Genomic DNA, 17,641 nt, shown 5'->3' with positions numbered 1-17,641 from the left:
TGCGGCCCACTGATATCTGAGCGCTATGTGACACGCTTGATGGCACAGCTGCCTGTGACCAAAGTGACGAGAGGATAATGGAGATTTTGAATCTCTGCGTACACTTTTGGACACTGGACACTTGTGGATTGTGTGCGGCCCACTGATATCTGAGCGCTATGTGACACGCTCGATGGCACAGCTGCCTGTGACCAAAGTGACGAGAGGATAATGGAGATTTTGAATCTCTGCGTACACTTTTGGACACTGGACACTTGTGGATTGTGTGCGGTCCACTGATATCTGAGCGCTATGTGACACGCTCGATGGCACAGCTGCCTGTGACCAAAGTGACGAGAGGATAATGGAGATTTTGAATCTCTGCGTACACTTTTGGACACTGGACACTTGTGGATTGTGTGCGGCCCACTGATATCTAAGAGCTATGTGACACGCTCGATGGCACAGCTGCCTGTGACCAAAGTGACGAGAGGATAATGGAGATTTTGAATCTCTGCGTACACTTTTGGACACTGTACACTTGTGGATTGTGTGCGGCCCACTGATATCTGAGCGCTATGTGACACGCTCGATGGCACAGCTGCCTGTGACCAAAGTGACGAGAGGATAAGGGAGATTGGATTGCTTTTAAAAAAGCAGTTTGCGGAGCAGTGGGTAAACAGCAATGCCAGCGTGTCAGGAAGCCTTAAAAGGCAGCCCAACAACCAACACCACTGATACACCACAATATAGCCTCCCCTTGCACTGCACACACAGTGACTTGTGTGTTGTGCAGGCCAAATCGCTAGCAGCAGAAGCAGTTTTTTTGTCTTCTTCCCTGCCTAACGCTCTCCCTACAGAATCAGCAGCAACCTCTCCCTATACTAAGATCGGCAGAAGTAAGATGGCGGTCGGCGTGCACGCTCTTTTATACCCCCTGTGACGCTCACCAAAGCAAGCCAATCACTTGCATGCCCTTCTGAAAGATGGTGGTGACCCGTGCCTATGTCATCACGTTGCCCACAGTGTCCGTGGATCCTGATTGGCTGAAAAAGAGCGCAAAACAAACTTTTGAAACGCGACTTTGGCGCGTAAGTCGACGACCTCATGGCCGACCTCATCCTAGGGTCGGGTTTCGTTTCATGAAACCCGACTTTGCCAAAAGTCGGAGACTTTGCCAAAAGTCAGAGACTTTTGAATTTTTTCGACCCGTTTCGCTCAACTCTATTGCCCAGACTCAGTCGTTTCTCTGATGGTTTCTCTGAAGAAGGGCAGGAGGGGCAATTCCTTTTCCAATGTCCAGAGGCTCCACAGTAAAAGCATAGTAGGTTGTCTCTACTGTGCCTTCTCTCTTTCTCCTTAACCGAAACTGACCCAACCTCCATGGGCTCAGATACAGGTGCAGTGTCACACAATTTGGGGTACAAGGGAGACTCTTGTTGCATCTCTAGCACGGAGTCTCCGGTCCATATGGACTGCCTGCATCATGGCATCCTCCAGGGTATCAGGGGGAGGATGTAATGCCAGAGCGTCCTGCAGACGGTCAGACAGGCCCTGCGGAACAACCCCATCAGGGTGTCGTCGTTCCAGGATACTTCGGCAGTCCAGTGTCTAAACTCTGAGCAGAACCATTCAGCAGAGTGCCTCCCCTGTGTCACACTCATCACCATATCCTCTGCCAGACGCATTCTATCAGGCTCGTCATAGATGTGCCCCAGAGCCTCAAAGAACAAGTTCACTGATATACGTTCAGGAGCAGAGGAGGAGAGAGAGAAAACCCATGCCTGTGGAGCCCCCCGAAGTAGAGAAATGACGACCCCCACCCTCTGGAACTCATCCCCGGAGGAGTGGGGCCTCAGAGAAAAAAAAAAGCTTGCATCCTTCTCTAAATGACCTGAGCTCCCTTTTATCCCCTGAGAAAGGGTCTGGCAATTTGACCGGAGATTCGAGGGATGCCAATGACACATCTCTATCCCCAGCACTAGAAGCCCCTGCAGTGACAGCCCCCTGCACAGTATCCACCAACTGTTGCTGGGTATGAGCCATCGTGCGCTGTTCCACATTAAGTTTGTGGAACATTTGGGTCAGGTGCTTGACCTGATCAGCCAAAGCTTGTATGGGATCCATGAGGATAACACACTTTTTTTTTTTTTCAGAGAAAAAAAAACTGAAACGGTCAGCTATAATGTCAGGAACACCGCACTGCACTTTCTCACTGAGCCAGTGCGCGTGTCCTGAGTACAAACACAGTGCTCAAAGATACCTGTGGAGCGGGCAGCAGCGGTGACGATGCATGCTCCAGGACCTGGAGCATATGACTGCTGGGGGCGTGACCTAAGCTCCACAGAGCTAGGAGCTGCAGGGAAACTCCTAGAAAGGTAACTACAGTACAATGTTACCAAGGGGCATAGGCAGAGACAGAAAACAGATCAAGCCGGGTCAAAGCACGAGATAGCAGGACAGTACCAAAGGGTTAGACAGAGCGAATAGTCAGTACGCAGCAATAGATCAGAAAACCAGAACGGGCAATGGACGGTACAATAGGGACAAACTGCAACGGAGTAACAATAGCCAAGCCAGGAGGTCAGAAGCGGAGAAGACAATATTACCAAAACGAGAGATGGAGTACAGAGTGAGGGAACAGGCCGGGTCATACATGGGAATCAAACAAGCAATGCAGAATACACGCACACCAGGGGGGTCGGTCAGACACACAGCCAGAATAACAGTATAGCTGACAGAGAATGCTAGTCTGGAGTGAGTATAAATACCCCTCCCAGATCCAAAGAGAGGCCAGCAAAAGTTAACCCTGTGAAAACAGGACATTAACCATGTCCTAACATGACAGAAATTTAATGAGAATAATAAAAAATTAATTTGTATGCGCACATAAACCAATCGAGCATTGAAACTAATAACATTGATTATCTGCTGACGATAGCGTTTGTCAAGGGGTTGGATACATTAGAAAGCATGTGAACAATCAGTTCCTTAAGTTGATCTGTTGGAATTAAGAAAAATAGACAAAAGTAAGAATCTGGGTGACTTTGGCCAAGCGGTATCCCAAATGCTGCTGGTTAGAGAATTGTGTCAAAGCATCTCCAACATGACTGGTCTTCATGTGTTTTCCCGGGATACAGTGGTCAGGACTTATTAAAAGTCATCTATAGAAGGACTACAATTGAAGCAGCAACAGAATCATGGAGTATAAAGCAAAATGGTGCATTTGGAGATTGATGGCTAATCTGTGTGGTCCCATCACACAAAGAAGCTACTTTAGCACCAATTGATGCAAATGATAATTCTGTCTGCAATAAAGAAAAAAATGTGAGAACACAAAGCGCATCAAGCGCTTTTTATGGTGTTGCTAAGCTTCAGACCAGTTAAGGGTGTCTATGCTGAACCCTGCCTAAAGGCCTCGTCTCACTAAGTGATCTCGGTAGCGAGATCGCTGCTGAGTCACAACTTTTGTGACGTAACAGCGATCTCACCAGCGAGACCGCTGTGTGTGACAGCGATCAGCGAGCGGCCCCCCTGCCGGTATTGCTGATCGCTGGAAGAAACCTCTGGACATTTCTTTGGTCACTGGTCTCCCGCTTGCCAGCACGCATCGCTGTGTGTGACAGGCGGGAGACCAGAGATCAGGTGTAAAAAATAATAAAAAAAATAAAAAATTTAGTTATTCTCACCTTCCGACGTCCCGTTCAGCCATCCTGCCTCTCTCCACGCTCCGGTCCCAGTGATCCTTTGCATGAATGACCGCGAGACTTTGTTATCCCGCGAGACCGTGACATCTTGCGGTCATTCTCGCAAAGGATCACTGGGACCGGAGCGTGGAGAGAGGCAGGATGGCTGAATGGGACGTCGGAAGGTGAGAATACTATATTTTTTATTTTGATTCTATTTTTTACAGGGATGGCCAGCGATGCCGGGCGCTCGGCATCGCTGTGCTGATCGCTGGTAAAGCTGTCTGTGTGACAGCTCACCAGCGATCACATTGCGACTTACTAGCGATCCTGACACCTTGATATCGGTGTCGGGATCGCTGGTAAGTCGCTTAGTGTGACGGGGCCTTAACACTGAAAACTGTGAATAAATAAGTTTCAGAGCGCTTCCTTCAGAGGATCCTTAACCCAAATTGGATCAAGAGGGTTATATAGTCAAAGAACCAAGTATCTCTGATGTTGAATCAGATGATATTTTATTGGCTAAGTAAAATGCAAAAAAAAGACAATAAAAACGTTAAAATATTCTTTGTTATAAAAAAACACAACGCGTTTCGGCCATGTAGGCCTTCATGAGGTGTATAATAAAATGATTTTGTTGTAAGCTATTTATACCCCATTTTCATTGATAATGGGTGTGGTTGTACTAACTGAGGAACCAATCGCTATCTATCAAACTATTTAGCATTTAAAGTACAATACGTATATTATACCTTTATCCCCAAGAAAAGAATGTTGTACACTCTCCCTCTTTCTCCTCATCCTCTCTTTCCCAGGACCTCATTCACATAACACTGACAACTATAATGGGCCCCAACATCCACCATGGGAAGAAGGCAAGTCAGCACAGGTGGTATGATGATCTGGGCAAGATTCTACTGTGGAACTCTGCCAGATTACAGACATTGTTCATGAATGATTTCAGAATATTAAGAGTTCAAGGTGTTGATGTGCCCTAGTTTCTAAATCCACCTTTCTTATTCACCCTAAGCAACTATCATTTATCCACTGGCTAAAAAAAGTAGCTGAGAAAATGGTAGAGTTCGACTTGGCTATCTTTGTAGTATTGTTATTTGCATAGAGAGAATACATGTATGTTGTATTCCAGTGGATAAATACAACCTTGCTTCGGCTGGAATATCACATTGAAGAATCTGCTCCCAATATCTTGAAGCCATATACTGTACCACAGGAAATAATAAAGTCAGAGTTGTATTTGTGGCACAAGGAAGGTCTAGATAATGCTAAACAGGTGGTTGTTGTGTTACGACTGATTGGTGTATATTATAGTCCTGATACTCAAATGACCACTGATCACAATCGGTATGTCTATGTAAAATCAAAAAACTACCGTTACATATAATATTTGAATTCACTTTTTACAAATGTTTGTGAAATCATAAAAAATAACTTCAATTAAAGTAATTATATAATTTAAATATAGTAATTAATTATTTATAGGCTTAATCAGCAGATAAATAGTGTTAAGATGCCTCCTGGCCACCTTACGGACAGTTTGGCTACTGGGATAAAATATACTTATTTTCTCCAAGGAACTGCTAGCTTTCACTCATGGAGGTGAGCATCTAACTCGTTCTTCGACAACCTACAATCTGGCTTCCATCCGCACCATTCCACTGAGACTGCCCTGACCAAACTTACTAATGACTTACTCACAGCCAAAGCTAACAGACAATTCTCTATACTCCTTCTTCTAGACCTGTCCTCTGCCTTTGACACAGTTGACCACTGCCTCCTACTACAGATCCTCTCTTCCTTTGGTGTCAAAGACCTTGCCCTATCCTGGATCTCCTCAAACCTTACCAACCACACATTTAGCGTTTCCTACTCCCACACTACCTCCTCATCTCGCCCTCTTTCTGTTGGTGTCACTCAAGGCTCTGTCCTAGGACCCCTTCTCTTCTCAATCTATACCCTTGGCCTGGGACAACTCATAAAGTCCTATGGCTTCCAGTACCATCTATATGCTGATGACACTCAGATCTACCTCTCTGGCCCAGATGTCACCTTTCTGCTGTCCAGAATCCCAGAGTGTCTATCAGCCATATCGTCCTTCTCCTCTCGCTTCCTTAAGCTCAATGTGGACAAATATGAACTAATTATCTTTCCTCCATCTCCCATACCTTCCCTACCTAATCTATCACAATAAGTGAAATCACACTTTCCTCTGTCCCGGAAATCCGCTGCCTCGGAGTAACCCTTGACTCTGCCCTGTCCTTCATACCACCTCAAATACTGCAACATCCTCCTCTCTGGCCTGCCTTCAAACACTCTCGCACCCCTCCAGTCCATCCTTAACTCTGCCCAACTAATTAATCTCTCTCCTCACGACACTCCTGCTTCCCCTCTTTGCAAATCCCTTCACTGGCTCCCAATTTCCCAGCGTATCCAGTTTAAACTACTAACACTGACCTTCAAAGCCATTCATAACCTTTCTCCTCTGTATATTTCCGAACTAATCTCTCAATATTTTCCTTCACGTAATCTCCGGTCCTTCCAAGACCTTCTTCTCTCCTCCATGCTTATTCGCTCCTCACAAAATCGCCTCCAAGATTTCTTCCGAATATCCCCCATCCTCTAGAATTCTGTGCCCCAACACATCTGGTTATCCATCACATTATGATCCTTCAGACAGGACCTGAAAACCCATCTCTTGAATAATGCTTACATCCTGTAATGACCACGCAGCCACCTCAACACCATCGGAGCTACTGCAACCCCCGACCTACTGTCTCCTTTCCCATAATCCTGTAGAATGTAAGCCCGCAAGCGCAGGGTCCTCTCCCCTCTGTATCAGTGTGTCATTGTTAGTTTGTTTACTGTAAGTGGGATTTGTATTTTGATGTAACCCCGTCTTATGTACAGCACCATGGAATCAATGGTGCTATATAAATAAATAATAATAATATACTTGAGTATAAGCCGACCCGAGTATAAGCTAAGGCACTTAATTTTGCCACGGAAAACTGGGTAAGCTTATTGACTCGAGTATAAACTTGGCATGCATTGTCCCCTCATCCCTGTCCTGGAATTCATGGCTCCCTCTGCATGGTTCCTTATCCTTTATCCTTGTATGAATGGTTCGCATTAAAAAAAAATCCAACTCGCATTCCACACACCCTCGCAGCATCTCGTTGGTCTTGGCGCCGGCAGCTCTTCTTGTGCTGAGCGATCATGTGGCCCCCTCATTAATGTAATGACTATTCCCTCCATGCCTCTGGGAGTGGAGAGAAGTGCATATTCATTACCTTAATGAGTGGGGCCACGTGACCGTTCAGCACAAAAAGAGCTGTCGGTGCAGGGACCAATGAGATGCTGTGAGGGCACCGGGACCAACGAGATGCTGTGACGGCATGCAGGAGTGTGAGTAAGATGTCTTCTGGAAGCCGGCGGCTGGGGGTGTCACTGTGCGTACTATTAAAGAAATGAATATTCATTTCTCTTTAGCAGCACAGGATATAGCCACAGCCACCGGCTCCTACTTCTGTCACCCACCGCTCCCATTCCCCCCGCCGGCTTTCTGGCACAATTGACTCGAGTATAAGCCGAGGGGGAGCATTTTCAGCACAAAAAAGTGCTGACAAACTCGGTATATACACGATTATATGCGGTACATAGAATGTGAAAATTTGAATATAATGAATACTCACTTGTATACACAGGTATTACTGAACTGTTTCCAGTCACATTTTCCCCAACAACAGCAGTGACCAGCAATGTGTAATAATTCCCAGGTGTCAGGCCTTCAAGTGTATAGAAAGTTGAAGCCATAGTTTTATTGAAAGTTGGATCTCCCAGGACCTGGATTACATAAGAGCTTGTATTTCCAACTGGTTCATTCCAGCTCAGAGATATAGAAGTGGTGGTGATGATCCCAGTCATCAGATTCTTTGCAATTGCAGGTTCTATAATGAAATAGTAAAGAAATAAATGACCCATTGAAGCGCAAGTGCATGAAACGGCCGTTGTCCACTCTCTGTACGTTCCTCCCGTGCCAATGTCTTTTAATTAATAAAGAATTTTCACAACAAAACGGTAAGTGCCATCACTTTTTTCTCTTTTGTACAAAATCAGATTACATGTTTGCTTTTCTGGATTGAGCACCCGTTCTGACGGTATTTTGGCGGTCGGTCCAGGTGTGTGATTTTCGACTTGAATAGCAGTCATGGAACTGCTTTGGGGTTAAGGAGCAGTGCCGAATCTTCTGTTTCTCTTATGTATTTTGCAAAGATATAAATGCTATCCAACTCTTTCTTTTACATAAAAATTAGTCTGGTATAATTATATTGCATGTCAGAAGGATAGTTTACATTCATTAGGCAAATTTAAAGAACGACATTGGCTAATATTTAGGTACTTAACTCCTTAATGACAAAGTCACATTTTTTTAAAATCTAATATCTTGCTGTATGTGGCAATAACTCTGGAATGTTTCAACACATCCCAGTGATTTTGAGACTGCTATTTTCGTGACACATTATACTTTACTATAGTATGTGGTGTGCGGCTGCATAGAAATACATGTTAGGGCCCCGTCACACATAGCGACTCACCAGCAATCCTGACAACAATATCAAATTGTCAGGATCGCTGGTGAGTCGCTACATGATCGCTGATGAGCTGTCAAACAGACAGCTTCACCAGCGATCAGCACCAGCGACGCCGAGCGCCTGGTGTCGCTGTGTACGTTAGTTACCAGCCCGCTGATGCAGGGAGCTGGTAACTAAGGTACACATCAGGTTTCTAAGCAGCACGTGTCACTTAGAAACCCGATGTATACCAGTGATCAAAAAGGCTATTCCAGGATGATCAGCGATACCTGGCAGGGGGTCGGTCGCTGGTCATTGTCACACACAGCGACCTTGCTGGTGAGATCGCTGTTGCGTCACAAAAATTGTGACTCAGCAGCGATCTCGCTAGCGAGATCGCTATGTGTGATGGGGGCTTTTGTAAAAATCCGCAGGTAAATCCGCAAGGTCAAAAGTCTTGCGGTTTGCCTGCGGTTTAGCCCTGTGGTTTCACACCTCACAATGGATAAGGTGTGAAACCGCAGCGGAATCCGCACAAAGAATTGACATGCTGCGGATTGTAACCCGTGGAAAAATCTGCAGCATGTGCACAGCATTTTTGGTTTGACCATTGAAAACAATGGTACTGTACAACACAGCAGAAACTGCTGCGGACCCGCAGGGCCAGAAACGCTACGGATCCGAAGCAGAACCCGCAGCCTGTGCACATAGCCTAATAGATGTAAAGGCCAAATGAAAATAACACTATCATATGATAAATAAAAATCAATATATAACAAGAGAGGAGACAGTAACTAGTTCCTAAACGCCTTTTCTACACGACATTAAGGAAGTGCTTTCTCATTGGGTAATAGGAGAAACAGTAATAGTTGTATAGTATAATTTTGTTTTACTGTGATATAAATGCATGTACAAGTGGTTCAAAATTAGTAAATTAAAGTTAGAAACAAATCAAACATTGATAATTTGGTTTCATTTTATAAAAAAGTTATGAACATTTGTCTGTCATATTACAGCATCGATTTTTACAACAGCGACAACAGAAAGTACTCGATCTTGGTTTTCAAATGTCACCTTTGGATTAGCTTCTTGCCTGCTTCTATTTAACTGACGCTTTATAGTTAATAAAAGATATTGTCCAGGTATAAAAAGGATGAATAGTCTACTGTGTTACAGAAATCTGAGTTAACAAGGGAGGGTTTTCTGTTTTGGCCGTCATCTCCAAGGTACAGAGAAAAACCGAGCGTGTCTCTATATCTGGAGGACCTGTCCCATCCTACATCTCAAATATAGATATTAATTGGAAAAGTAAAGAATTATTTTCCTTTGTTTCCTCACAGACCACAAGCCATAACTATGGTTTTGAGCAGTAGAAAAAAAGTCACATGATCATACAGAACCTGATATATCATAAGTAAAAATGATTTAATTATTTGAAAATATATACAATTTGAAAATTTGAGTGTAAGAAATACTCACTTGTATAGAGAGATATTGCCAAACTGTTTCCTGTCACATTAATTTCCCCAACAACAGCAGAGATCAGCAATGTGTAATAATTCCCTGCTACCAGGCCTTCAATTGTGTCAGACGTTGAAGTCACAGTTTTATTGAAAGTTGGTTCTCCCAGAATCTGGATTTCATAAGAACTTGCATTTCCATCTGGTTTCTCCCAGCTCAGAGATATAGAAGTGGTGGTGATGATCTCAGTCATCAGGTTCTTCACTACTTCAGGTCCTATTATGAAACAGAAAATATATAAATACTAGCCAACCAAAGATTTTACATCATTCTCTGTCTGATAGGACATTATTGCATTTTTCTGGGTATATTATTTCATTGTTTCATTATCCAAGGTAAAATACTTATTATCTTGACTAGATTAACTAGATTATCTAGTTGTTTTATTTTAAGGGATTAAGTTATTTTACAAATTTTATAAGTGATATTCAGCCATAGTTTGTTTCATGTTTAGAAGGGAAATTCAAGAGAATCTGAAATCTTAACATATGATGAATAGAAATCAATATACGTAAAAGTAGAGTCAGTAACTATTCAAACTTCTCTACTGTACATTGGGTCACAGCTTTTTGCTAGATAAAACAGTACAGGTTGTGCTAGAAGGGTTTTGTTATACTGTGGTATAATAGCATGGACAACTAGTTCAATATAAGTAAATTAAAAATAGAAGAAATTATCAAACATTGATAATTTAATTTCCTTTCATCAAAAAGTTAACATATTTCTGTGCTATTGCAACAAATATATTTACAACAGAAGTAACAGGAAGTCCTGCCATATTGGTTGTCGCCTCTTACCTTTGACTTAGCTTCTCGCCTGCTTATGTTCAACTGTACCTACATAATTAATAAATGTTGATGCCCAAATAAATGAAAAATATATTCATTTATAGGCTAGTACCAGGGGTAAATAAACTTTTCAAGGTTCGGTTCGATTCGCTGAAGAGTTCTATGAACGTACCTGAACACCATTAGATTCAATGGAAGGCCAAAACAAATGTATACACAACACCTTAAGGGGTGACAAAAAGCTCCCCAAACTGTTAAAATTAGAGCAGACATCATGAAAAGTGGCATCAATTGACCCACAGTAAAATTTAGCAAATTGTGAAGCAGCAGTCAGCTATACATTAGGTATCAGGGTCTGGATCAGCATTTACAGGCAAGGGAAGTGGCAAGGCAGCACAAAATTTGTTCTAATGACTGATTGGTCTGACCATTGGTCTCCAGATGGTAAGAAGACGAAAAGGGCAACAAACTGCACACCACAGTCAGACACCACATTCAAGGGCACACCATGCAAACAAACCATATGCTGAACGAACAACCTAGGCAAGGTCTCAGCAGAGGGTAGTGCCACTAAGGGTTCAAAGTGTACTTGCTTCGTAAACCTGTCCCCCACCACCCAGATGACAGTTTTACCCTTGGAGGGAGGAAGATTGGTGATAAGCCCATGGAGAAATGGTCAATCAGGAACTGGCAAAGGCACCAATTCCCCGGTCGGTTGGTTATGAGAGCTCTTAGTGCAGGCACAAACTTCACAGGCAGACACAAACTTCCTTACATGAGATGTATGCGAGGGCCCACCAAAAACCGTCGTGATGGCCCCACGAGTAGCCGAAATCCCTGAATGTCCACTCAGCGCAGAATCATGAAACTCTTGGAGGACTTTGAGTCAAAGATGAACTGGAACAAACAATTTTCCCACTGGCTTGGACAGGGGAGCCTGGGACTGGGCTTCCCAAATCTCCCATTCCAATCCTGCAGACATATCAGCCGCCACCACCCCGGGTTGAAGAATGGAGGCTTGGGGGGGACTGGATACAGACATCGAGACAAGGGATCGGCCTTCACATTCTTGGATCCCGGATAAAAAAGTGATCAAGAACTGGATCCGGGAAAAAAGTGACCATCTGGCTTGCCTGGGGGTCAACCTTTTAGCAGACACAATATACGGCAGGTTCTTGTGATCCGTAACTACAGTAATGGGATGAACCGCCCCCTCCAAAAAATGCTTCCATTCTTCAAAGGCCAACTTAACCGCAAGAAGTTCCTGTTTATCCACATCGAAATTTCTTTCCACCAAGGAGACCTTCTTGGAGAAGGCACATAGTCTCAAACTGGTCAAGGTGGCGAGCCCCTGGGACAATACCCCCACCCCCATCTCTGAAGCATCAACCTCCACCACAAAAAGTTCAGATGGATCAGGTTGAACCAGAACCGGGGCAGTCATAAAGCATTTTGTCAGAGAGAGAAACGCTGCTACTGCTGAGGCAGACCAGTTCTTAACATCAACTCCCTTCTGTTTCAAGTCAGTGAGGGGCTTGACCACCTGAGAGAACCCTTTAATAAACCTCTGGTTGTAATAGGTGAATCCCAAGAAGCGCTTAAGGCCCTTCAGGTCCCAGAGTTGAACCCAATCTACAATGGCCTGCACCTTTTTGGGATCCATACGAAACCCATCACTAGAGATAATGAACCTCAAGAAAGGCAGTTCCTGGGCGAAAAATGAGCATTTCTCTAGCTTGGCGAAAAGTTGGTTCTCTCTAAGTCTCTGAAGAACCACCCGAAGGTGACCAATATGTGTCTGTTTATCAAGTGAATAAACTAGAATGTCATCCAAGTATATAACCACAAACTGCCCAATAAAATCAGAGAACACATGATTGATGAAGATTTGGAAAACCGCAGGGGCATTGGTCAGACCAAACGGCATAATTAAATTTCCAAACAGCCCTTCTGAGGTGAGAAAGGCAGATTTCCACTCATCCCCCTCCTGCACCCGGATGAGGTTATATGTCCCCCGCAAGTCTAGCTTTGAAAACTATTTGGCCCTGGATAATTAGTTACATAAATCAGGAATGAGTGTGGTGGGATATGTGTTTCTTACAGTAAACTTATTTAGTTCCTAAAAGTCAAGGAGACTTTTAAAAAAAAAAAACCCTGCAGCAACAGGAGACACAGAAGGGCGGATATGCCCCTTGCAGAGACTCTCAGATATGTACTCCTTCATGGCGAACCGCTCGGGACCAGAAAGGTTAAACAATCGGGCCTTAGGCAATTTAACCCCAAGGAATCAGGTTAATGGCACAATCAAAAGAGCGGTGCAGGGGTAACCCCTCGGCCTGACTTTCTGAGGACACGTCCTCTAAGTCCTTCAGGTACTCTGGAATACCCTCCACACTGACGGACGACAAAGACACAGAATTCAGACATTTGTTTTCACAGTTGGATCCCCATTTAAAAATCTCCCTGGCCTCCCAGTCAATGATTGGATTATGACATTGCAGCCCAGTAAACCCCAAAACCAAACCAGCAGGGATGTTGTCCAGAAAAAAACAGGCTATATGCTCTAGATGAACAGACCCCACCTTAAGGATGAACTCTTTAATAACAGAGCAGATCTCATCCTTGGTGAACAGGGTTGAATCAATAGCCACCACTCTCATGGGTTTGTCCAACCTGACTGACCCTATCTCACAGTGGGCCACCAACCTCGAGTCATTCAAATTCACTGAAATTCATGTGAACGAGCGCAGGGAGTGCAGAAACAAGGCACGCAGTGCGCAAGGACCTGATACTAATGCAGTGAGCACAGGACCCGGCACTAAGCAGTCACATGGCCAGGGGGGCAGAGTCACCGTGCGTGAGTACAGGGAAGGAAACTGAGCACGCAGAGGGCAGGGCACAGACAGTAAACGTGGTCAAGGAGAGCCGAGGGTAAAATGCCAGACGAGAGCGTAGTAGCTAGGGATAAGACAAAGAGTAAACGGAGACAAGCCAAGGGGTCAGATAACCAGGAGGGACAGGGCAGTAGAAAGCAGGATGCAGAGGCAAAACTCAGGGAACAAACCGGGTCATACTCAGCAAAGCAAACAAACACAGAGGCACAACGTTTATGGACAAGTAACCTGGGTCAGCAACCACAAACCGAGTATACGGAAGTATCACAGAGATAAAATCCAGGAACTGCCAACATTAAATAGCCACCCCAGAACCAAAGAGAGGCAGACTAAAATTATCCCTGACCTGACCAGGATGGAGGCGGAATCATCCTGTCCAGAGTCATGGCACTCCAATTTTATTTATTTTTCCAGCCACACTCAGATGGCACAAACATCAGTTTCATGCAGTACTATTGGTGGAAAAATGTAAGGAAATTAGCACAGGTTGTTGACTGATCAATTGACCTACAGTCTTTTATAATGGTACAAAAGAAATCAGTCACGGGCCATGCATGAGGTATCAGGGTCTGGCCCAACATTTACAACTTGGAAGTGAAGTTTTAATGAGGACCTGATGGTTAATGGAGCGGTGCAAGCCTTCTTAGCTGTGAGACCTGATACGTCATGCAACAACTCCATTTTTTTTTATTCCAGCCACACTCAGATGGCCAAACATCAGTTTCATAGAGTACTATTGGTAGAAAAATGTAATGAAAGTAACACAGGTAGTTGACTGAAAGTAAGTGCAGGTCTACCTTCCTGTGAGCCCTTCTTACACAAGCAACCCCCCAGATGGAGACCCAACTTGGAGTCTCCAAATTTCAAAAAATAATTGTGACACACTACTAAAGTGGCATTGATTTCCACAGAGTAGAAACAGTATAATAGGTCTCTGACACCCCTTCTACTACAAGCAATCCACCAGATGGAGACCCAAAATGGAGTCTCCACATTTCAAAAAATAATTGTCATACCTCACTACACAGCAGGCACAGAAGACATCATAAAGGTTGCGCAGATGGCAATAATGCAAGATCATTGCATGACAAAATTTACACAATTGCCTAGTCTGCCCAGTCTGTGACTGAGGAGCAAAAGTCATTGGAGATCCATGACTTGTTCATTTCGATGAAAGGCATTCTACACTTTCAGGGAACAGCCGGATGTGCTTATCCATCAGGATACCACCAGCAGCACTGAAGACACATTCTGAGTCAACGCTGGCTGCCGGGCATGACAAAACCTCCAAGGCGCGACAGATGAGCTCAGGCCACTCTTCAATTTTTGAAGACCAAAATACAAAAGCATTCAAATCCCACCCTGATGGCTTTGATATTGAGCTTCAGATACTCCTGCACCATCCTGTCTAGTTGCTCAAAACATGTCAGACTTGTACTCTGTTCTGCTAGTGCACAGGCTGGTCTAAAAAATGTGCAAAACGACTCACAGAATTTGCTTATCCCACTTACATTGCTAATGTTTTTGGATTACCTCACTGCTGTCTTAGGGAAAATCACTCTTAAGATTATCTACAAGCGTGTTTAGGTGCACCAACATGCGCATGTCCCTTCCTGTGGGGAAGTATCTGGCTAAATTTACTCTTGTACTGTGGATCTAACAGAGTGACAACTCTGTAGTCAGCACTATTTCTAACCTTAAGAATATGGTCATCATGTTGAAGATAGTGCAGCCAGAGGATGCTCATGTGTCGGATGCTTCCATGAGGTCAAAGTCCAAGGTGTGTTGTCAGAGTAACACTAAAGGAGCTTCTTCAATCTCCTCCCGCCAGCCACAGACAACATAGAGGGGAACATTATCATCTTCATCTCCTGACTGTTGCATGTCCATCACCTTGTCCTCCTCATTTGTTCCTTAGCTCCTGTACCTTCAGTAACAGTTTGTTTGCTACCACGAGCCCCCCTCGATAGCTGTAAGCCACGCTACCATGGCACTCGCCTGTGCAATGACAGTCCGTAAATTTGAGATATTGGTATCCCTTCCGCATTCTTCTCTTCTTCCACCTCTTCCTCTGGGACCACTACCTCCTCATGCAGACTACTGAAAGAGTGTTCCAGCATGCAGATGACCGGATTAGTGATACTGATGACAGCATCGCCAGTGTTAACCATCTTAGTAGCCATTTCAAAACTGTGCAGAAGGGTGCAGAGGTCCTTCATTTGTGACCAGTCTGCAAGCGTGATTTGCACCACGTCCGTACTGCATTAGCCCAGGCTATCCAAAAGGACATACTGCAACAGGGCTCATCGCTGCTGCCACAGGTGCTGCAACATGTGCAGAGTGGAATTTCACTGTGTTGGAATATTGCAAATCAAACGGTTAACCGGTAGGCCAAAAGACCTCTGTAGCAATGCAAGACGATGACCTGCAATTGGTGAAAGTGAGCACATAGCAACCGTGCTTTCTACAGAAGCATATCCAGGCAAGGATAGTGGGAGAAAATTGCTTTACCACCAGCTTGATGTGAGCCATGCAAGGCACGTGTGGGAGGTTGCCCTCGCGTAGAGCCGAAACCAGGTTTGAACTGTTATCACACACGGTCTTAGCTAGCTCCAGATTCAGTGGAGGCAGCCATTGTTCTAACTTGACCTGGATAGCTGTCCACAACTCTTGAGCTGTGTGACTGCAATCTCCAAGGCATATTAATTTGAACACTGCCTGATTGCTGTGATCCAGGGCTGCACAGTATGGAGGTGGGGTGATTATATCTGCACTGCTGGAATGCATGTCTGATTAAGGGAGAGGTTGAGGGCAAAGGTGGAGGCCCTAGAGGAGGTGGAGGTGCCAAAAGCAGTGGATGAACTGTTAGATTCAGAGGTTTGTACCAGAAGCCTTGGTGATTCAAAGACTTGTGAAGAGGCCCCTTGACCGCCTGCGCCCATAGCCACCGGAGTCACTCAGTGCCCAGTCAGTGAGATGTAATGCACTTGCCCATGTTTGCTCATCCAGGTGTCAGTGGTGAAATGCACCCTGGCAGACAGATTTTTTTCAGGGATTGGGTGATGTTGTGGGCGACATGCTGGTGTAATGCAGGCACAGCTTTCTTACAGAATTAATGGTGACTGTGCAACTGTTACTGGGGGACTGCACCAGCCATCAACTTTCACAAACCATCTTTATCTACCAGACAGAAAGGCAGCATTTCCATGGCCAACAGATTGGAGATTGTGGAGTTGATTGCTCTTACCTTTGGCATGTGTAGAAGGAAACATCCTTTTAGGTGACCACAAATGTGGAATCGGGGGCTGGCTGCTGTGCTGATAGAGGGTGGAGTACGAAGAACCAGACAAACTGCTGGACTGTGAATAAGGTGCAGGTGGAGATGTTATGGTGGATTGAGAACGATGTGTGGTGCTAGGTGACACAAAAACAGCAGTCATGTCCACATCCATAACAGCTGACAGGCTCTCACTCACCCCGACTGTAGGAGGTAAACAAGTGGAGTTTCTGCAGCCGGAAACCTGTGTGAGAAGACTTTGCATGGTGAAGGAGAAGAAAGAAGCAGTAGATGAGGTCGATGGGAAGGCCGGTGGTTGGCAAGATCAGTCCATATTTTAGCGCAGTGAGATTCTTGCACTAAGGCATGTTGATCGTGCATGTGCCAGTTCATGCATGTAGTTGTCAAATTATTGCAATTTTTGCCTCTACTGAGTTTTTTTGGCAAATTTGGCAGATAAAGTGTGTTGGGTCATCCTTTCTGGTCTCAAAAAGGGCCCAGTCTAGGCAACCCTTGCTGCCCCTGTGAACTGCTCACTCACAACTGGTGCGGGCTACAGCCAGAGTTGGGGCTGAGGATGCAGTGCTTATCATGGTTGCATCACTTCGTGTCTGCGTGCGAAGCCAAAACATAACCTAGAGGCATAGTAGCTTAGCAGAGGAGGAGGAGGAAGACAGAGGTTAACACCAAGTGGGATCTACAACATCATCATCCACTCTGTTCTCACACTCCTCATCCTGACAGTCACCCTCTTCCTACTCTGACACCACAGTACAGTACGTATGCACCTCTGGTATCTGAGTCTCATCAGGATCACCTCCAACCTTGGTGGTAAACGTTTGGTCACGAGGGTCTGGATTCTGCTCAGACCCTACTTTGTCCCGCTCCAGATCAAACATGAAAAATT

The 17,641-nt window shown here is 44.8% G+C and overlaps 1 protein-coding gene across 1 annotated transcript in view; it reads right to left on the bottom strand.

Annotated features, from left to right (window-relative positions):
* Positions 1 to 12,490, bottom strand: part of LOC141100757 (receptor-type tyrosine-protein phosphatase eta-like) — a 114,771-nt gene extending 102,281 nt beyond the window's left edge. The window contains exons 1-3 of the mRNA XM_073589441.1: positions 11,896 to 12,490; positions 9,734 to 9,991; positions 7,376 to 7,630 (exon numbers count right to left, since the gene is read on the bottom strand). Of these exons, the coding sequence (XP_073445542.1) occupies positions 7,376 to 7,630; positions 9,734 to 9,991; positions 11,896 to 12,490 (1,108 nt within the window). The remainder of the gene's footprint in view (positions 1 to 7,375; positions 7,631 to 9,733; positions 9,992 to 11,895) is intronic.
* Positions 12,491 to 17,641: the final 5,151 nt, after the last annotated feature.

The sequence above is a fragment of the Dendrobates tinctorius genome, unplaced genomic scaffold (genome assembly GCF_039654945.1).
Source record: "Dendrobates tinctorius isolate UK_male_01 unplaced genomic scaffold, ASM3965494v1 ptg000107l, whole genome shotgun sequence".
Lineage (NCBI taxonomy): Eukaryota > Metazoa > Chordata > Amphibia > Anura > Dendrobatidae > Dendrobates > Dendrobates tinctorius.
The sequence above is the reverse complement of the archived record's forward strand: the minus strand, read 5'-3'. Positions and strand labels throughout refer to the sequence as shown.